At 32.0% G+C, this 24225-nt stretch overlaps 1 protein-coding gene across 7 annotated transcripts in view; it reads left to right on the forward strand.

The window, feature by feature from the left end:
• The window catches only part of LOC140669770 (uncharacterized), a 73914-nt gene extending 50092 nt beyond the window's left edge, over positions 1 to 23822 (forward strand). For 5 of the 7 annotated variants that reach the window (XM_072899865.1, XM_072899864.1, XM_072899862.1 and 2 more), the window contains 3 exons: positions 19241 to 19298; positions 20111 to 21522; positions 21811 to 23822. In XM_072899865.1, the coding sequence (XP_072755966.1) occupies positions 19241 to 19298; positions 20111 to 21522; positions 21811 to 22248 (1908 nt within the window). In that variant the 3' untranslated portion in view covers positions 22249 to 23822. Of the gene's footprint in view, positions 1 to 5363; positions 5716 to 16286; positions 16891 to 17418; positions 17599 to 17724; positions 17914 to 19240; positions 19299 to 20110; positions 21523 to 21810 lie in introns of those variants that run through there. The other 2 variants (XM_072899866.1, XM_072899868.1) reach the window with 2 other exon arrangements.
• The last annotated feature ends 403 nt before the right edge of the window (positions 23823 to 24225 follow it).

Genomic DNA, 24225 nt, shown 5'->3' on the forward strand with positions numbered 1-24225 from the left:
AAAAATTTTTCCTAACATGCCGATAATATATTTTGATAATTTAGATGAAGAAAAATATTAAGCATTTATTTTATATATTTTATATAGATATTCTTATTCAAATTATAGAAAACATTGATAACACGTCATTATTTTGACGCGTTAAAACATATTTCAAACAAAGCTGTGTAAATTAAAAAAATTTTAAATTTTTTTGTAGATTTTACGATGTGCCTTGATTAAATTAAAAAATTGCACACTTTATTAAAACATATAAAAAATAATATAGAAGCTAAAATAATAAAATATAAATGATATAATAAAATCATATGTTAATATGCAAAATAATAATTAAATATTAAATAATAAAATACAGAAAAAAATGTTTAATATATCTTTCGCACTCAATGATCGTCACTGTCTATGGAACATGTTTTATGCAAGACGATTTTAAAAATAATTTTGATTACGACTTTAAAAATAATTCTGATTACGATTTTAAAAATAATTCTGATTAAAAGTAACTTATTTTTTGTTGAATTATATTACATATTAGCCTTACGATTATCGGAGTAATTTTTATCATTATATGTGATTTTGCAATAACGATAATACCGTAACAGTAACTGATCTCATTAATTGTATAATTTATTTATGATACATATGCACATATTTTTTTAACAAATATATATATATATAAAAACAGACTTTCTAGGTATTACGTAAAGTATCATAATGTTCACAATGATGTCTCGGGTGCATTCGAGCGAGTAAATGCTTGTGTAAGTAAAAAACGAATAGAGCAGTCTTGTTTTGCTGTCGATGAATGGATTAATGATTGCAAGACACGTTTAATAATATATATCGAATTCTCATCTTTTTCTTTTTTTTAATTTTTTTCCTTCTTTTTTTATAATCATTATCGTTTTATATCTTCATCAATTGATCATCATAAAGTGAGCATCGATTCAGAAAATATTAATAATTCTCTTATGTATTATATTTATATATGTACATAATTATGTACATTATATATATATATATATATATATATATATATATTTATGTACATTTATATACATAACTTGTATTATTGTATAATATGTTATAGTTCACGATATTAATATTCAAGGATTTTCGTGATATTCACGATATTAATAATGTTTGAACGTTTAAAATTTAAAAAATATCGCGATTTTATAATATTACGATTTTCAATTCTAATTAACCTAAAAATATGTTGTTAAAATATGACATTATATGAGGCAGTTTGTATATGATTATATTTATCTATATCTGTAGCCATTTTAAACTCGGGCATAACTATAGGATATTTTGCGAACATTACACGTATCGTACATTAGCGGCACAACAAGTTATTCAACTTTTAACTTATTTTATTGTCAGTTAAGTATAATTTATGAATACGTTTTTTTTTCTCGTACATGCCGCGAATTTTAGGAGACTTGAATGCGAGTGTTTAAGTGCCGAAGTTCGTTGACTTCATTTTTATAAGCTATCAATCATTTTCTTTAAAGAAGATTAAAACTGACAAGTAAATAGGTAACGGACAGATGCCTTTAGAAATTTAAATTCTGTTCTAAATATATAAAAATATAAAATTTTACATATTTTTATTAGGTATTAAAAATCTCTTTTTCAAAACAACAATAGTTTACAAAAATATTACAGTAATATATTATTATTATGTAATAAAATTATTTTATGTATTTTTAATATTTTTATTTTTGATAAGATATTGAGACAATAATTTAATGGATCTATAACAAATAGAAGAAAACAAAATTATATCTTTTTTTACTTTATCAGAATAAACTTACAATTAGATTAATGATAATTGATTAATCTATATTGAGTTAATTAAAATTTAACAGACATTTCATTTTGAAACTTAAGTTTTTATTTACTATAAGTTTTTATTTACTATGATAATTTTATATTTTAAGATTAGCTTTATTAGCTTTATTCCATTCTTATTTGGATTTTATGCAAAAAAAACTTGTTAAATTATAGAAAATTATAAAAATAATTTTTTTAACAAAAATAAACTCTCTTATATATTTTTATTAATTTTATTTTTGATATTAACTATTTCTTATTTCTTTGTTTATTTTTCTTATAATTACTTCAACGAAATAAAGAGATTAAAATTTTATTTTTTAAAGAAGATAAATTAATACATTTTCTAGAATTGTTTTATTACATTGAAGAATATTACATGGTTTATTAAATTATTGAATATTTATTTTTAGGATAACAACATTTTCATAAAAATTTATATAAAAATATAATTATAATTTTAAAATTAACTTTTGATAAATTTTTTAATTTTATATAAGAAAGTTATGCACAGACACACACATTTAAGCTTTTCCAATAAAAAACTATATATAGTATATATAAAAATATAATAATTTTTTTGCATTAATTTTATTATATAAATATACATATTTAGATACTTTTTAGATTTATGATTTCTACATTATATGTACTATAGATATACATATAATAATTCTAAATCTACGTATACTATACTCTATATACATATATGTATATAGAGAAATTTTTTATTTAAATTTGAAAAATGAGTTATTTATAATGAACTAAAAATGAATTAAATTTTTAAGAAAATATTTAAATATTTCAAGTATTTATTATTAAGTATTTTTAAAAGTAAATAAAAACAATATTTAATTAACGGTGGCGTGCGATTTTATGTCGTTCAAGCAACAATCGATAAATGAATGAAAGCTCGTTAATGCAATGTAATGAAACATTTCATCCGAAAGATTTACAATGACGCACGCGTCGTTTACCTTGATTAGTTCCATTTGTGCACGTGCACATGTGTGCTATGTATGTACGTGCCCCGTTTTTACGTCTCTCCTTTTGTTCGTACAAAGGCAGTTTCGGGTAATCGGCAAGAGATTTATAGAGGTTACACGGCCTCTAATCGCGGCTTGACATTTGCAACGCGAACCCACTAGACTGTCAATCTAAGCCAGTTTGATATTTGCTTGGCATTTGTTATATCGCCTGATTTACCTCGTGTCTGTAAAGCCGAGGAATCCTTACAAATCCTTACGGAAGATTAAGGTATAAGGTACCGCCTACGTGTCAAGTCTTATTTTAATGGCTTGCTATAATTATCTATAAAGATTAAGCAATCAAATATTATATCAAAATTACTCGTCGAAATAATCTATTATTTAAGAAATTAGATAATCTACACTATAATTTGTTGGAATTATATTAAAAATGGCGGCATTTTGAAAAAATGATAATTGAATGAGGAAAGATTCTTTGCATTACTAATTTTTTTGATACATAAATTACCACTAATAATATGTATTTGGACTTGATTCGTTGCGTGTTGAGGTAATTTTTTTTATATTTAGCGCCTGCCTATTTTATTATCATATTTTAACTTGAGCATTATAAAATTCAATATCAAATTTATTATTATTATTATAAATATATATATAATTTTATTAATATTTCTACGATAAAGAATACGCATACTTTCTGAATCTTTCCAAGATTTCTGGTATTGATGATAGATCCATCGGATTTGCTCCAATAAATAAGCTAGATTTTTTTCGTGTCGTTGACGTCTTTTCCGGTCACGATCATTTTTCCGTTTTGTGACGAAGAAGGAAAAAAAGCACGAAAGCTGCATTTTCGTGCGGCACGGCGATTCAATGACGGTATTCTCGCGATTGCGAATTATTGCGCCGCGACAATTGCACTATGAAAGGAAGGCTCTTATTAGACGTGGAGAAAGGAGCAGGAACGGTTGCGAGTGAATGGCAGCGATGGAGAGAAAATAGACTGTTTCTCGGAATAAATATCCATTTGCAAGCATTAATTGCAACAGGAGTCGCGCGCGCACCGTGTAAAGCGATCAGTGCCCCGTATCGGCTTCTAATATTAACTTTACATTTCGCTCGAGCGTAAAAACGAACAGTGACACAGTTCTTTTTTCTAAACAATCGGGTGACACGAAACACGATCGGTTCCGATCTGCTTAGAAAATCGATTTTCAACAATTTGCAAATATTCATGAAAACTACTGGAGATTAACAAGCGATATAAATTTCAATATTACATTCTCACCGCGTTAAATTACACTCGCGATAAGATATGTACAATATATAAGCATATAATAAGTTTATAAGTATATAAATACGTTTCATAAAATGATTCGAGACTTCAGAAGTTTCACGATATTGGTGTTAATTTTTTATAACGAGATCGCCTTTTACTATCTTTTTCCATTTATATATTTTTTCCTTCTTTGCTGTGTCAAACGATGTTAGGTGAGAGATGACGAATGGAAAAGGTGATCGGACAGAAAAGCTTTCCTACTCTTGCTTCAATAGCGAACAGCTGGCAAGCAGGGAGATGGATAGCACCGTTAGTACGCGGCTCGTCCAACTCCTCATAGATCAGCCTTCTCGATCCTTGCCTCTCTTTATTTCTTGTCAGAGACCATTAAATGTTCAGGGACGTACGGGACTTGACACCGTCCATCGGGAAATCACTTTGAAACATAAGCCTAATCAATATTGAGCTTTGTGTCACTAATACATTTTTAAATAAATAATTGAAATTGATTTTAAGAAAATTTGTGTAACATAAGTCACAAATGTTCTGCATTTTTTATATAAAATAATATCGAAATAATAGGAATAATTTTATACTAATTGAAATATTACGATTCATACGGATTTAATCGAATAATAAAATAATTCCATTTCATTATTGGTTAAAAAATTAATTTTGTAAAAATTATTTATATTATAAATTGTATATCATTATGTTAAACTACAAAATATAATTAAGTATTATATTCGTGGACTATAAAAATATTGAATCTGAGATTGGATTTAAGATATAAAAATACAATATGTTGATACTTTCATTTATAAATTCTTATTTTCCAAAAAGAAAAGTTTTTTAAATGGGTCGTCTGATGGACTATTTCTATCTTGTTGTATGTATTTTCGCTATCTTTAGAATTCAATTATAAATTCTTCAATGCAAAAAGGTGCTGATAATGTAAAAGAGATATTTAAAAATTTAAATTTCTATATAAATATAATATATATTTAAAATTATGTAAAAATACATTCATACCGCTAGAAATAGTTATTTTATTTTCTATTACTACCGATTAAATTCTTTAAACATTATCTTAACTTTTATTTAAAGAAAATAATTCTTTTAGTTAACAATACGATAAAAATAACAATAATATATTTTAATAATTTAGCTAAAGATAAAGGGATAATTTTATTCAGCGATAAATTTATTTATAAAGACGAAGCAATAATTTTATCTAGATAATTTTATTCTAGATAATAGAAAATATTAAGAACTATGAAACAATAAACTTATATATATATTCATTTTCCAATGAATTTGCGAGATGTGAATTTCTAAGAAACAAGCATAAATTATTGCACCCTATAAGTCGTGGCGCATTATATCTCCGTATACGTTCCTGAGAAACCCACCATTGGTCTGATGGGCATTTGCCACTTCTACTGCTATCCAAGTCTGGCGGGACGAGAAGCCAGGAGCCAGGATCCGCTCGGCTCGACTCGATTCAGTCGGCATCGCGCCGCGACGCGTTTTCCGTACGCGTGACACGAGTGGTGATACGTGTGCGCGAGACTAGAAAATTACCGTATTCGCCCCTGTCTCTATCAGGTGAAGGGCTTCTTGTTACATAAATCTTGATCGATCGCACCGACCTTCGGCTCAGCAGTGCCAGTCGTTCAGTCGGAATTACTGATCACCCCGTAGGCTCCGTTCTCTCGATGTATCGGTTTCAAATTAATAATCCTAATTAATTACAAAGTGATAAAAGAACTAGGAAAGTTAGAGTTAGTGCCAGAAGGGTTGTGCGTGTTTTCGCCGAGTCGTTGATTCTCCGAAAAAGGAGAAGTGTCGTTGGAAAGGACTTTTATCGAAGTCTTATTTTATGCTCTTGATATTTTATACGTGTAAAATAATTAACTCGAGATTATATATATATATATATATATATATATATATATACATACAATGTATGTATGTGCATATATGTGTTTCACACACTTAAACAATATTTATCTCGATTTATCATCCTATCGTCGAACGTTGCACAACCACCAAATGTGTCTCGAATAAATTCTACATCTGCTTTTTCATAAATCGATAATATAAACTCGTCAATTTTTCAATACTTAATTGATACTCAAGTGTCCTCAAATTTGACATTCACTTTTCACATGAGCATCGATGACACTTACGATCACGTTAATTTCTCTAACACAAATTCATCGACAGTACACAAGCATTATTTTATTTTATTATAAGTTACGTGATTATAATTTCTTATTGTTAATGTTATGTAATTATAATTTCCGCGATAATAATTTATTGATCATACTTGTGAGATTCATTCATACGCGAGCTGCAAATAAAGTAGAGATTGAGAACTGCATTTAAGATCGTGCTGATAACGATCGCTGAACGACAACTCTCGTTGTCGTTACGAGCGAACGATGGAAATTAGCATGTACTATGCATTCTCCTACTTCCTCTTTTCTCGCATCGCTAAGCATACGCATTCATTGGAACAGATTCACGCTCTTCTTTTCTTCACGCGCGTATTAATACGACGAGATTGATATTCCGATGGCGAGCAGCCAGTTCTCATGCTTCTCGTACTGTTATTTAACCGATCGGTAGAACGCACTCGGAAGGATATCTATAATAAAATCTTATCGCCGCATCTCTCACACGATTAATCATGCACCCTCCCTATGTTCGACTTATGTCAAATTCAGCGATCGTAAATTGCTTGACGTCGCATTCAGCTGTACCAGAGAAAACTGTATCTTTTTAATAATATGTCATACAGACAAATGATGGCACAATTAGATATTTCGAAAATCTTTATTAAACTAAACATATTTTCTACAAACGATGTTAAGCAAAAAAACGATTTATACGTGGATTATACGCCAAAAAAAATGGAAAATTCCTTTGTAATTACTTATGCTAACATTTTTTATATTTACTATACAATATAATGTAGATAATATAATATAGCGCTCTAAATTATAATTAAAAATAATAAAAATAAAATAGTATTATAATATATTAAAATAATAAGTAAATTTAAAATAATATAATAATTGCTTCACATATTGTACATAATATTAATGGTCGATGGGATGACCAGAAAAATCTGCAAAGTATCTTTATATTTATATTTATATTTTTTCAACTTTTTACATTTCTTATTAACTTATATTCTTATTAGTTTATTGGGTTGTATTAACGGGATCGCTTTATATGTGCGTTTCGTGTCCTTTTTTTTATCGCTTTTTCATTTCGTGTTTAAAGCGATCGTCATTAACTCTGTTTCGGTCAAGTGATTCTGTAATTTCTTATTTCTCTGTCGACAATCGCTATCATAATAAGTCTTCTCTGTACTCAATAATACTCGTCTCTTTCTCTTTTTTTTCTTTTTCTATATTACAGACAAATTGCAATACATATACATACATGTATGTACTATGGGTAAATGCAAAGTATAATGTGATTTCCTTATAATCTTTCTCTCACCATTTTTCATTCTGCGCAATCTCGCATTTATGAGTGCTACATTTGAATAGTTCCGCACCCATTTCTTCGCACTGTATCTCTCTTTCATAAAAATAATTTCAATCAGGGAACAGATTTACGTAAAACCTTTCAGCCATCTGTTATATTATATAAAATTTTTTCACTGGGATATTTAATATTGAATGCAACTACAAATTAGATAATGATACTGTTAATAATATTGAGGCTATTTTAGTATAAATATATTTTAATATAAAAATGAATATTAAAATTATTCAATATCGAGTGAATATTAAAAAAAAAAAGATCTAGTAATATTTGCACATGAATTTTAAATTTTTATTTGAAATTTAAATTGTTACTTTTATGTATTTATATAATCAATTTGATTTTAATAAAATTATATAACTTTTAATTATATAATTACATATCTTTATATAATCTTAAATTAAAAGAGGCAAACTTTTTAATACGTCTTTCTTTTTTCATTAAATATCCAGTGCTATTTGATAAATTTCTTGATTGTTCTACTATTTGCCATAACTGTTAATCACAGTCATTTCACAATTGTGTTCTTTTTTTTTCTCATTTTCGCAATTGTTTAAGTATGCGATTAGATTAGATGGAATCCGCAAAAGTCGACTCGGAATCGAATCGTGCCTTATTAAGAAAGCACATTACCGATAACTCTTATCACGTCACTCACACGAAATCATTCGCAGTATTAATTCAAGCGAATATGCGATGCGCAAAAGGATGAAGCTCGATTTAATCAAAATCTCTTCACATTAAACAACGTTCGTACCATACAATAATCTACCTCTGCCACTTAAATGCAGCTCTGTTGTTTTAATTGTTGCATTGTTCATTCGTTTGTATTAACCACGCAGCAGCCCGAATTAAATATCTCGTCCGCAATGTATATAACGAGCGGCGATCGGCGTTATCACACTCCACGATCTATGCCACATTTACTTTCTTTATACATATATACATATGTGTCTCAAGGGCAGGTGCAAATGCAGCATACAACGCTTCCCTCGAAAATCTCTCTCTGTTCCGCGGCGTGTCTATTAAATCACGTGAATCTCTCACTTTCATCAGCTGATTCTCTTTAAATGCATCGTCTGCAGCGTCTGTATATATTGCAAAAAAAAAAAAAAAAAAAAAATCCGATACTTTTAGAAAAAAGCTGTTTATATAAAATGACTGAATCAATTGTACATAATTTCCAATATACATATTCAGGAGACATGTATTTTAATTATTGTGTGATTCGGTCGTGAATAAAAGAGAGATCTCACGTAAATCGCCGATGGAAAAATATCGATACGCAACGATGGCGCATAAATCGAAAGAACCCGACGACACGACACGATTTTCTTTTTCATAAGCGGCCGTAATAATAGAATATCTCGGATAACTTTCTTTATGGTGCACCATCACGTCCTCTTCCCTCACGGTCCTCTCCGTGATCTCTCTTTTTCTCTCTCGGTTTTTTCACCGCCGCGTTTAATTTCTCCAAATCACGGACGCGCGTTTCGCGAACGCCTTCGATTTCTCGCCGATGATGAAAAGTATCGGAAAGCTGAATCTCTCTCGTATATTCACTTTCCACGTTCTCTCTCTTTCTCTGTCTCGAGCGATTATCATCATCGACAAAGCGGCGAGAGAACAAACGATTCCTTTTTTTTCTCTATCTCCGATGAATATATGCAGCGAATGGATTTTCATTTCGCAAAAGTGCGGGAGATTCCGGCGAAATGTAAATCATCAACCGCGATGATGTTTCGCATCGTTATCACGATCGCGCGTTCTGCAAGAGAGTCAGTCACTTTCTTCCTGCGGATACGTCTCGCGTGAAATACGCTCGTTGTTTATGCGCCGGAAAGGCTAACAAACCGGCCGGGCCGCGTGTGAATTAAAAATCTGCCGGTCGATTACGTTAAGCGGCTGCTTAAACGCGAGATTTTACGATTCATCTTCGTTTAATAATCACGTGCGTGATTCGATCTGCGAGAACTCTTGTAAAATCTGATGTAATTCAAACTCTCGACTTTTTTGCTGTCTGTTTTTAATGAATTTGGTGTATCTCTTTAATTTCTGTGAATAAAGAATAATATATATTTTATTTATATATATTCTATTCTTCATAGTAAAATATTAAATAATATTATTTCTATGAAAATTTAATTGTGCAATAGGTTCTTGCAAAATTAATGAAATTTTTTAAAATTGTCTTAAGAGATAAGATTTATTTATTTCTTGTCCAATGCTGTTAATCTCTTTTGATGACTCACTCTAAATTGATATTCCAAGTTAATTTAAACTTTTAAGATTAAATTGTTTAAAGGTTAAAAATCATACGACATAAAATGTCCTCCCATTAAATAACATAACTAAATATTTCTGGAAACACGCGAAACATGCATATATTTCTCCAAGATCTGAATGTATAATTATGCAGATGATGTTGTTCGACATGAATATATGCGATTCGGCAAATGTATTTTATTGCGTGTTTGTATATACAGTACATCAAAGATATGCTGTGATATAATGATTAAAGAGATTGATTTTTTTTAAATAGAAATAATTCTGTTTTGCTATGTTATTTAATGCGTTATTTTTAATTGCGATTTTATCATCAATTGAATATTTAAATATTGCAGATTAATTTTAACTGTTTGAAACAAAATATTAATTTTTTTTACTAAATATTGTATAATGTAAAGTTTTAAAATTTATGAAATTTAAGAAAGAATTAAAAGCATTGTGTCGAGTCAATATATGCCTACGAAACTTTCGATAATAATTGTATTACAATATAATATTAATTAATTCTCAAATTTTTTATTATTATATAGTGTTATTAATTTTAATTACACACTTGAGGTACATAATTCTATCGAATTAATTAAAACAAAAGAATTAGGTATACCATATAAAAAAAACACAGATAATAAAATATGTCTTTCAGCGTGATTCGCTAAAAAAGCGTTTACTGCAACAATTAATCGACAAGTCGAAATAAAAGGGAAAACATACGTTTCATAGAAAACAAGTACAAAGACTGTCAGGTTTATTAATGTTGCACTAATTTATTCACTTAGGGAGCACGATTAAATCGTTGATGGCGAAATGCGTTGTGAGAACTAGGACCTTAAATTGTATTTCGCATGTCACTAAGAGCAAGTTCTCTTTCCTTTGAAACGGGTTTTCTCAGAACGTGTTAGAAACGTGACCGTGTCTGCAGCGTGAAAAGAGGAAAAGAACATACCCGTGGCGCAAGGATGTAATCATCGTTTTGTTTCTGCATGACTTATTATTATTATTATTATTATTATTATTATTATTATTATTATTATTATTATTATTATTATATTTCCGGATGTACAGTTTCATTAGTGAAACTCACGACAGCCCACAATTTCCGATCAGCCGATTGAATCTTGATAATTTACATAATTTTTAAATTAGACAGATTTTATATTTAACATTATAACGTATAATTTCTAAGCAGAGAAAAAAATTAATACATCCGCAAAATTTCTTGAATTTGAATTACGTTTAATTTGCGAATATATCAATTTATCAGCGTTTATAATGATAATAACTATGACAATCATGCAATTGTAATAGTTACACAAGAAGAGTTGAAATAATAAATAATAGAAAAATAATTAGTATACTAATAATAATAATGATAATGATAATAATCATAATTCTTGTCCGTGCATTTTTAAACGCAAACATATATTCGTGATATAAATTCTGTGAATTAAAAATCCGAGTTTTTCATCTTTCAACGTGAGTTTGTTTCACGACCTCTCGGCGCAATTGACCCGAAAAGCTGCATTTCCCGCTTCTATTTTACTGTTCTCCCCTCTCCCTTTCTCCCTCTCTTTCTCTGTCCCTCTCTGATTTCGTATCAGCTACCTTTTACAATGCCGCGGAAACACGAGCGTGGCTTTCGCGCGTGTCGTGCTAGATTTCCAACATCCTTTTCCCCGTGACGCAAAATTGCGCGCACAATAGGGAGTTTGCATTAAAAAAAATACATTTTTTTATATATGTAATTTAAATATATATTATTATAAATTTATTTATAAGAAAATTTTAAATTTTAATCAATAGAAAGATATTAAGAAATTAAATTAAAATTTAATAAAATTTAAATTGTGAGAAAACGATTTTGATTGGTTGGAATGCGTGACGTCACAGTGCAATAGTTTCAAACGTTTGTTTTCTGTATTCTGTATTGCGATATTCAGTCATTCTTGATCTCGAGGTACAAAGAAAAACAATTTATTGTGTTTTAATTGTTGTACTTTTACATAGAGGTACACAACAGGTTTTGCAACCTTTGCCCATTTTCACAATAACTGGATATTTTAATAAATAAAAATAGTGTTGTCACTGTATATATTGGGTTAGGTTTGAGGAGACGCTATTTCACGCTATTTAACGCTATTAGCGTCTCCCCGAATGCAGATATTGCACTGTGACGTCACATCGCGTTCGGGAGGACCGGTCGTTTCCGGATCGTATTCGACAATTTCAAATAATGTAATTTTTATTATTTTCTCGCTTAATTTGCATTAAAAAATTACGAAAAGATAATTACATTTAAAACTATATATAAATTATAAAATGCAATTGTTTTTCAAAATCATGCAAACTCCCTATTCGTCGTACATTCAATTCAAAACTATATGATGTATCAATGAAATAGGGAGAAAAAAAAGAAAGAAAAAGTAATGAGAATTCGAAGAAATCATTTGAGTCTTATTCTCGTGCGATTGCATTATGATTTTTTGTTCGCCGACCAGCTCGCGGGAAAATAATGATAACAGCACAGACAAAGTTGTTGTGCCGCTCCTCTTAATGTTTTTATTCCTGTATCTAAATAAATAATACCCGAATGATCTCGCTCTTCGTGCGACTTTCACGCAGTTGTTGTTTAAAAAATTCAGCTTCACAATCGCGCGATGAGATCTCTCGCGATCGTCGACTCGCGTGGCTCGCAATTATTTCTAACGATGCACACATTCAGCGAGAGAGTATATATCTATCTGAGCATTATTATTATCTCGCACACGTTTCTGCAAATAATACATTTGTGCAATTAATAATGCATCTTGTCCGAGGCGCGGCTCGCATCCGTCAAGTGCATTCGCAGCTGTTGTGCGAGTCGCTGCTGCAGCCGCAAATTGCAACCACGATTGCACATTGCACGGTGAAACCGAGTTCGAATTAGGTTTGACATAGAAATAGAGGTCTCGATCAACTCGGAACGAGGGAAAAAGTTACAAACTCGTTGAAGCGTAAAACACGTTCCTTCGTCTTTTATCTCTTTGGACACACAAGTTAAGTTTTAAAAATTAATTTAGCTTTAAATTATTTATACGTTCGCGCTTGCAAATAATTAGGAAAATTTTTAAATGATTTTGATTTTCGGAAAATTTGTTTTTGAAATCGAAATGACTTTCTATTTTAGAAACACATTAGCTAGCATTTGCGGTGAAAAAATTAATAATTTAAAAAATTGAAAAATATATACTTTTCCTCTCTTTCTCTTTTTCTTTATCTATCTTTCTTTTTCTAATTCAATAATGGAATAATGAATCATTTCAGTGATATGTAAATTCGATATAAAAACTAGTGTTACCAAGTAAAAGCACTGATGCTTAACAGACATTGAATTACGCAATTGCCGTAATTATTGATTGCAACACGTAAAAGGTTCTGCCTTGTTTAGTCCGTTTCCTTGGAGTTATCGACTCTACTTTCTCTCGACTGCGTAAAAAATTATTGTATTCCGCAATATCCGTTAGTTATGACATGCACAGGCGCGTTACTTATTATCTCTGCTTAGAACGCAAATCGGTGACTAAATGTGCTCATTGATAGATAGATGTGACAAAATTTACAAAATACGATAATAGATAGTTCTGTTTAGACATAATAGATAGTATTTGTTTAGACATATAGCTAGACATATAAAACTTATCTATGCACATATATATATATATATATATATATATATATATATATATATATATATATATTTGTACGTACATATTGCAAATGAAATATTCGACTATTTTATTTAAGTGTCATCATCAATCTTGTAGATTTTTTAAAGATTGTTTTGTAGATCGCGCGAAACTTTATATTTTTTATAAGCAATATATTATACATATTTTAAGAGCTTTATATTTTAAAATTTTATTTTTACTTATGAATGTAATAAGGAAGAAATAATGATTATATCTTTATATAAAATAATTATTAGTTTTTAAGGAATAATTACATTTTTAATTCGTAAGAGATAAAGACACACAATCGCAAAAATAAATTTTAATTAAAGTGAGTTTGTTGTTTTAAAAGCAAAACTATTCGGAGTGTAACTGACGAGGTCGAAGCAGTATTTTGATTTCTCTTTGTATCACGTAGCGCGATGTTATAACAAACGTGAACGTACAGCATGATGTTAAACGATTGCGCGAGAAGAATCACGGTGGTGATTGAGCAAATATCGTGGGCGACTTACGTGGGCCGATCCTTTGATCTGAAACGACACGCCGTCTATCTTCTAGTGCGAAATATGGCGAGGAAATATGAAGAAATTGAAATTTGACTTTTTTTTTCTCACGCTCATTCTCTTGTTGCTAAATCGAAGACGCTGCCACGCACGAAATTCGCTTAATCGGCATTTAATCACAATAATGAAAGAAAAAAAAAACGCGTGACTTATTTAAGCAATCGACGAACTCTCTAATTGATTATGCGCATTGGAAAACGCGTTTTAATGTTAATTAGCGATGCTTTAAATTTCACAGTGTCGATAACTTATACGAAAGAGGAGAAGGACGAAGAGAGGGGGAGAGGAAAGACAGTTATTTATAGAATTTTTGAGGTCAGCAGGAAGTGCGATCTCGTCGAGATCGACATACAATTTGACTTATGATCGTCAAGATAACAGACGAAGAGGACGCGGCGCGAAAAAGAGAGAGAGAGAGAGACGATTGCGTGGGAAGCGATCGGGATCCTTGTAGGTCGAGTAAACGAGGTCGACGTGCTGCTGGATTAGCCCGTGTGAAATTCTGTGAAAGGGTGCGCGTTTTTAATTGCGAAAAGCAGGTAGCCCGATCAGCGTTGATATTTATTCGTTCGCCGTCGTTTGATGGTTTATCCGGTTTTTCAATCCCGCGTAGCATTTATGGAAAATCTCATTGACACGGAAACGGAAAACCAAATCGGATGGAATAATGAATTTACGATACATAAATTCAGGCTAATCTGAGAGCAGACAATAGGGAGTTTGCATTAAAAAAAAATACATTTTTTTATATATGTAATTTAAATATATATTATTATAAATTTATTTATAAGAAAATTTTAAATTTTAATCAATAGAGAGGTATTAAAAAATTAAATTATAATTAATAAATTAAAATTTAATAAAATTTAAATTGTGAGAAAACGATTTTGATTGGTTGGAGTGCGTGACGTCACAGTGCAATAGTTTCAAACGTTATTTTCTGTATTCTGTATTGCGATATTCGGTCATTCTTGGTCTCGAGGTACAAAGAAAAACAATTTATTGGGTGTTTTAATTGTTGTACTTTTACATAGAGGTACAAAACAGGTTTTGTACGTGTTACCTTTGCCCATTTTCACAATAACTGGATATTTTAATAAATAAAAATAGTGTGTTGTCTGTATATATTGGGTTAGGTTTGAGGAGACGCTATTTCACGCTATTTAACGCTATTAGCGTCTCCCCGAATGCAGATATTGCACTGTGACGTCACATCGCGTTCGGGAGGACTCGGTCGTTACCGGATCATATTCGACAATTTTAAATAATGTAATTTTTATTATTGATTTTCTCGCTTAATTTGCATTAAAAAATTACGAAAAAATAATTACACTTAAAACTATATATAAATTATAAAATACAATTGTTTTTCCAAATCATGCAAACTCCCTATTGATGTTTCTACATTCGTTGGAAGACACACGTGGAAAATAGAATTCTACGCGCATTCTCGAGTGGAGAGCTAATCGAAATTACGAATTGTAATCTAAAGAGATTCGGCATAAATTTATGGGAATTAGAAAATTTTGCTTGACGTCATATTCTATTCGAAGCACGCGTAGAAAGTATTATTGATACTTAAACGTATACCATTACTGGCCATTAAAATTACAAGACTATATACATATACATACATATATATATTATATATTGCAATGTTGCAATGTATATTATAGAATTAATCAAATTAGATATGAATTAATCGTGTGGAAAGCTTTATCGACGTTGAAACACGGGATTTTAATTGAAAAAGATGTGAACTCATACGCACTTAAAGTGCGTCTACATCTTTACGATAATTGGGAAACTGATTGGACACGTCATTCTACTTAGATATGTAGAAAATTTAATGATTACACGCGATTGGAAAATTAATCGAGATTATAAATTATTATTTAAAAACGTGAAAATTTTTAATTTGACTTAAAATATTACAGTAATTAAGAAATTTCGTAAAGTTTTATAAAAAATATAATTGATTAAAAAACTAATTTAATTATTACACAATTTAATTCCACAGAAAATTTAAAAGACATATTTGATTGAAAATTAATTATTGCAAATAAAAAAGTGAGAGATTCCGGCTCGAAATGAATTTTGGCGATTAGGGTACTGTTGTAACGTCACTCCATTTTGACGATACACATGTTTCCAGCCGAAAGCTTCGTATGAAGCGCGGATAAATCTACCACATGCACGTGTAATTAAGTGAAGAGAACCTATTGCGATATCTGATTAAACATTTCGTCATCATGGTGGTGTCGCATCGCGAGTCCAGCATATCGTCAAATATACGGGCGATAATCGAACAGCTAAACTTGAACCCAGTGGAAAGGAGGCGGCTGATCGACAGGACCAGGCAGGAAAACAATACGCGATGCAAGAGCTTCCCGGACGGTATAATGACGGTGGAGCCCCAAGCACCGAAGATCAGCATCGGTGTTTACGGCTGTAAAGATCGGAGCACCGAATTCAGAGTACCTGATCATCCGATTACGATACGCAAGATCGAAATCGAGCGACCGAGATCAAAGGTAGACACGCGACAGAGGCTTCCGGCGCAGAAAAAAGAAGCGGCTCCCGTATGCCAGGTGAAAATAGAGGCGCCTTCCACACAAGTGGAGAGAGAAGTGAGGATGGAACGTGTATTCACAAACGAGGTAAATCGATAATAATGTTCATCGCGAACGCGCAATCGAAGCTCGTCGTAGAGTACTCTTGTAGAGAGATAATTGCATTTAATGCTAATCGTAATTTATTTAACTTTCACATATAAAATGTAATTTATTCGTTTACGATTTTTATAATTGGCTAAGTTGATAAAAATTTTGAACTGCAGATACGATAGTATAATAAAATATATATATATATATTTACTATAGATACTTGGTATCATATAAAAATATTTATTAATCAAAAACTATATTATATATATACACGTAAAGTGTGGCATTAATCACATTATGTATGCATAATTAAATTTGTATTAACATATTATCATACGAATTATCAATTCAGCAAGTCGAGTTGTGGCGTAAAATAGAAACGTTTATTTTTCAATATTTTAGGATTTTATTAAATGCATTCCTTTAATTAAATTGAACGCGAACGAAAATACATGATTGATCGATCGTATACGCATATGAAAACGTGGATAATGTTTAATTCGAGTTGTATAAAAACTCAAGGGCAAGTTGGAGTGTCGGTCGATAGTCACTATCGGATCCTTTAAAAAGGATACAACCCTTATCAAGGATGATAGCCGAACGAGATCGACGACGATGCCAATATCGACAAAGATCCTTCCGACAGGTCAACGGATCATCAAGAGAGAGCATACTACTGGCATCGACTCCTACACGATCGAGGTAATCGATCGAATGATAAATAGCGAGAGTCGCGATAAGCACGTGTTTTTCATGCGACATAATTATTATGCACGACTAATATAACAATTATATAATCGATCTGTGTGTACGATCTATCTGCCTAAGGACAAGATCGAGGATGCATCAGCAGGGTCGATCAGACCATTGTACAAAATTGAAGATTGTCTCAGATCGATGAAGCCAGATACAACGACCAACACCAGAATTTCTCGAGCTACGAAGGAACAATCTCACACCGAGGATACGGTCGAGGTAATCGATCGATCGATATCAGCGCCCTTAAATGTTAACGTGGTGAATCAATTTTATTATAATTTTCTGAATGTCAAATATTATTATGTTACAATTATGAGAAAAATTAATTGGCAATTATATATATTTGTCAGATTAATTTTCATTTTATATTTTTATGAGATAGTAGGAAATTTTTCGAAATATTTTTTTATAAATAATTAAAGTTTTATTAATTTAATAATTAGCGCTAAGAGAGCGAGTGTATTGGATGTTTATATTACATAACGTTAAAAATACTGAAAATTATATATAAAATAATATATGTAAATGTGTACAAACAATGTAATACAAAATATAAATCTTATTTTATATATAATTTTAATTATTTTTAATGTTATATAAACTTTATATTTTTAAAAAGTTTTATTTTCTCTCTATTCTCTATATTGTGTAATATTCTGAGATATTACAAAAGACTTGTTCAGCGTATAAATGACTTTAACGGGTCGAGAATTAGCGTCCACTCGCGTTCGTGTCTCATTATCCATTTCGTGCTACGCCCGCGTGACGATCGAATTGCGTGAATCGCGCGATCGCTCATGCAATTATACGTACCGGTTAGGAGAGGACGGACGATCCGAGAGCTATATCTCCCTCACCTATATCTCCCTTCCTCCCCCGTTATCATACCTTTTTCCCCCGTCGCGCGATAGTTCTCGCATTCGGGGCCGAGAGCAAGCGACGACGCACCTGCGACCGGTTTCCGAAGCCGATCGCGGTTAAGTGGCTGCGGCTCGACTCTCGCACGGTGGTCAATACCGTTAGAGAACGACCGGGCGACGTGCCTCGTTCTTTCTCTCTGCCTGACCGTCGAGAATAACGCCGGTAACGGCGTCTGGAATTACGTTACACCGTATCGCACGCCAAGTCTCTATCTCATCGCGTATGGAGGTAGATCGGTCAATAAATCGAGAATGATGAGGCTGAAAAGTTTCTAGAGGTGAGCGAGAGAGAGTCGGATTGGGACATGTCTCGACACTTTCGAAAAATCGTCAAAGGATATGTAATTCGACAACTAGTAAACTAGTTTAAGTAGATTTCGCGATTAGTAGAATATGATTTGACAAAATAAGTGGCGCACGTCTGTGAATTAAAATCAGAACTTTTAAGATAATAGAGATGATTGTACACATATTAGCATAGGCACATTAGATACTCTCAAATAAAAGTCCTTGTTGGATTTTAGCTCGAGTAAAATAGTAAATTTTATTTTTTCTATTTATTAATTATGTTATATTAAAAATCGTGGATTAAGATTCGTTGGCATTGTATGATACATAATAAGCGATCAAATTGATTAGATAATAAAAGCCATTTTTTTACACAGATTACGAGATCAAAAGATACGGTAGATCGAACTGTTCTGGTTGCCAAGGAAGATTTACGTAAGTTTCATAGTTATTCGCACAGTGTCATTGCTTCATAACACTTTAAATTACACAATACGCGATTTACAATCTTGCGTATTTAGTTATTTAATCATAATTAAAGTTTGCAAAAAAAATAAGAAGCATTTCTAAATTTATTTCTCTCACAAGAATGATATCACTAGAGGATTATGAATTTTAATTTGTAATATCAATCGTTCTAAATATTTTAAAATAATCTGTCCTTTACTTTGCATATATTATTTTTAATTCAATATTGATGAATTATTACAATATCGAGTGCGCAAATTATATACATTACTTTTTAGTAGTAAATATTGTTTATGTATTTAAACAAAAAGTTTTTAGTCTTCAATTAAAAATTAATATCAGGAGACACGTGTTTTTTTTGTATAAAATGACAAGTAATATACGTATAATGACAAATGGGCTGTAACTAAATTCATGTTTATTGTTTCAAATCAAATTCCATTGTTTCTCTTTTTATCGGAAAATTTTTTGCCAATCATACTTTCGATTAATATCTACAAATTTCCAAATTGTACAAATGAGAAAAGTCCGCCGCAAAGGCGGTTTCGAAATGTTTTAATTGCTTTAATTAATTATTTAATTAGTCATCTCGCGCTCTTTACTCTGACTTATTAAAAAAAAGTAAACAGGCCTATCACTAATGACTCCTGGTCTGTTATTATTATATAAGCAATATTTACTATATCTACATTTATATCTATGTTGTATTTCTGTATGTTATATTGTATTTTTGCAATAACAATCTCAGTGAATACAATTTTCTTCCTTGTTTATAATAGCACAATTGGAAAGCGCGAGCTTGAACCACACGGCGGCGCATCACAGGATTTCTGTGCGTCCAAAGAACCGACGTCCGCCACGTCGTACAGTGTCGACGACGACGCCGTCCGATGTGGGCGTTTCCAACTCGCCATCGATACCACCGACCATTGTCGAGGATACCCTAGACAGTTTGCAGCAACAAAAACAGGAACAGCAACTGCCTCAATCGACAACCAACAATAGTAATTTGTCACCGACAGAACCAACACCCAAGGCTATTGGCGTGATCAGAAAGTCATCGAGTCGATTGTCCCGCAACTCTGACATTTTCGAGGAGTTAGAATCAAAGCTGCCGAGGAAACCGAGCGCGACCTCGTTATCGCCAGACAGCCTGGATGTCACGACGATATCGCAGAGCAGCGCGGAAGTGATCACCGCCGCCACCGAGGAACAGCAGCAGCCGGAGATCAAATGGATCAGTAGGAAACCATCAAATCGAATATCCAAGGGGTCCGATGTGTTCGAGGAACTGGAGGCAAAACTGCCGCGTAGGAGATCTTCGTCGAATCGTTTGTCTAAATCGCCGGATAGCCTGGACTCGGCTCCCTGGTTCTCCAAATCCACCGAAGAGGCCTTCGACAAACTCGTGGAGCACGAGGAAATTGCAAAACCGATAACCTCGGTCAGGCGACCGTTGCTGAATCCGATCTCGAAATCTACCGATCGCGTCTCCAAGTCATCGGACAGCTTAGAAGCGATCGAACCGTTGGTGAGCGACGATTCGATCGAGCGACGACGAAATAGCTTCGATTTCCGAGCACGTAAAAGCTCGAAGCTAATATCTAAATCATCGGACAACTTCGACATGCTCGAACAAAGCGGCTGTACTGAAGAAGAGATCGGCCAGGAGCTGCAAAAGAGAAGTAGTGTGTCCGATATTAATCTGTCGCGTAGCCGAAGACTATCGAAGAGCATTTCCAAGTCGTCTGAAAGCTTTGAAAGGATTGACATGAAAGATGACGTCGACATAGAAGTGCTGCTGGAAGATGACACGCCAAAAACAGGTGGCAGACGGTCGACCAAGAGGATGTCTTCAGAGAGCTCAGACAATCTAGACGTTGAAGATAGGCTAGAGAATAGGAGGGTCAGAAGAACGCCCAAGAGAATGCCTAGCACCAGCATAGTGGATATGATAAGTTCTGGGGATGATCACGAAAGAGAGAGGCGACCAACTCCTACTAGAAAACCATCGAGACTTCAAAAATCTTCCGAAAGTTCGGAGCTGGGTAGTACAGATACTCTGGATTCAGAGAGAAGAAACAAATCATCGGAGAGCACCGAGACGCTAGACAGCCTGGAGAAGGATTTGGAACAAGATAGAAAGGACGACGAGATTACGGATAGCGTGGTGGACAAGCGTGAAAAAAATGTAAGATATGTGATTAGGAAATATAAATATAAAGATATTTTTTATTTTATCCGAGAAAAAATTACATCATTTTTTATCAGACTTGATATACTAAAAAAGAAATTTTGCAAATCGAGAGATATTAATTTATCTTATAGGAAAAGTTATATAAATATATCAAGTTATTAGACTAGCTTTGTAAATTCACTAATATAGTTTTGTATATTTTTCTAATGTGTTTTCCTGATAGTATTTCCTTAATAACAAAAATATATATTCTAATTTCTAATAAATAATAATTTCTTTCAGGATTCTTGGTCTAGCAAAAATGCGACAGTGACCGATTCCGATCAAGCATCGATGGGAGATGACACTGAAGACTCCAAATCGCTTATTTCTGCTGATAACAAATACTACTGGCGTCAGTCCTCTGAGCCGGTATCCAAGGAGAACTTGGGTATTCAGCAGTTATTAGCTATTACGATAATGACCAGGATGGCCGATAATGGTAACAATCAACGCGGTTCCGTCATCTATCCGAAGAAAAAGCAGCAAATGAGTACATCGCAACCGACATCACCAGTAGCCAAGCAAGAAGACACGAAGATGTTGTTCGATAATCTGCTAGTGAACAGCAAAAACGATGAGGATCTCCAGAACATGCTCAACGGAAACATATCGGAAGTGTCAACCGACACCAAAAGCTTTAAGGAAAAGCTAATCATGTTTGAAAAACTCGGGAAATGAATGCCCGATGATAGAACGGTGTGAAATCGTTCTCGTAATTCCTTTTTCAATTAGCGGACCACTTTTGTAGCGGTCAAAGCTTAATGCAAAGACACAGGAACCTGAGAAGAGATAAACGATCTCGTTTAGTGCTTGGTAAATATACACATATTGTTGTAGAGTACATTTTAGGAATACATCTTAGTGAAACTATTTGAATCACAAAGGAATGGATACAAAAAGAAATCAAAAATTCGATTGCAAATAATTATTTTTCGCAGAGAACCCTGTTTGATTAGCTACAGAGCTATGGAATTGAAATAAAAAAATAATGAAAGATAAATTCGCGCAATGAGCGTAATAGCATGTATATATATATATAAATAATAAATTAAAATATTCTAAATACTGATTTAGAGAAGATAAATTTTTGAATTATCAATGAATACTTGATATTTAAATTATGTCTAAATAATTTGCATGTTTTATACGTTAATTCGTGTAGCTATAAACATAATGTAACATCGCGAAATCTGTAACTTTTCAAAAAATCAAAATAGTGTTCAGTTCAAGTCGATAATACTCGGCTCTGCTTCATCGTCGATGCATTTTATTGGGGAACAAAAATATCAGCCCAGCAGTAATTTTTTGAATTCTCGCGCTCGTTTTTCTACACGATTAAAAATTAACACTTTGTTGAAATTATTATCTAATCATCGTGCATCAATGCTCATCACAGAGAAACATATTTGTGAATGCACGTACATTCTCGTAAAAAGCTTTAGCGTTTACTCGCAGATAATTGTACAATAGTTTGGCAGTGATAAGATTCTCATTTGGCATATGACACATTTATAAATATCGTGTATTGTCTCATATCATGTAAATATAAAAAAAATATGTGTGCGTTATCACTTTAATTATCTTGAAGATACAAAAATATATAAAAATGTATTACTATATGTATATATAATGTACAGGGTGTATCATAATTCACGCTCGTAAATTAGATAACGTTATTCCTGAATGAAAAATCAAATTAAAAAAATCTGAATAATTTTTTTTCTGAAATACTTAATGAAAAAGGAATTATTAAATAAAAGTCATTCAAAGTGCCATTTTTTTAAGCGAGCATGAGTCGCACATTAGTGTATGTATATACATGATATACATAATCCGACATATGGTTTACAGAAGTATGCTCGTTTAAAAAACAGCACCGATTAGATAACCTTGTTTAATAATTCCTCTTTCGTTTTTTTCTTTCTAAGCATTTTTCATTAAGAAATAATGTTTCATGAACGCGAATTATGATACACTCTATATATTAACGTTGATAATTGTAATAGAGTCGCGGGGTATAACGATAGTCTAAGAAATGTTACGTGTGTGCAATTGTATTTTTTCGATGCTCGAAAACTGTTTATTCTATATAAAAGTATATTACTCTCTTATACAAATTGCCTACGGGTTGTCTCAAACATATAACGTATAATTACGTTAAAATAGGCCTACAATTCTCTTGGTCGATAAAATGTCACTAGGTGATATTAAGAATAGTGGTCTCAATTTAATTTTAAATGCCTCTAGAAGATCGTTGAAAAAAGAAACAATGAATGAAGGAAAGAAATTGCGATATATTTTGTCGATATTTGAAGCACATGATTACCCCGAACCTCTCGTTTTTTCTTCTTCAATGATCCAGAAACGCTGTATAGCGTATATCATCTTATAATCGCCGAATTTCGCGAAGGAGAAATGATTTTTGTAGCCTTTCAAGTGCCTTACCAAACCAATCGAGGGAACTGAATCGAAGTATCGTCGATTATAAAGAACGCAGGAACGTTATACCGTAATCTTCCTTTTGCCCTTTTTTAATTAATTTAAATAATAAATATGCATTTTTTTCGAATCCCAAAAGAGATGCAAAGATATCTAAAGAGTAACTAAAAAAAAGCTGGATTTAACTATCAAGTCTCATTGTAATATTATGTAATA

This window comes from Anoplolepis gracilipes, chromosome 9 (genome assembly GCF_047496725.1).
Source record: "Anoplolepis gracilipes chromosome 9, ASM4749672v1, whole genome shotgun sequence".
Classification (NCBI taxonomy): domain Eukaryota; kingdom Metazoa; phylum Arthropoda; class Insecta; order Hymenoptera; family Formicidae; genus Anoplolepis; species Anoplolepis gracilipes.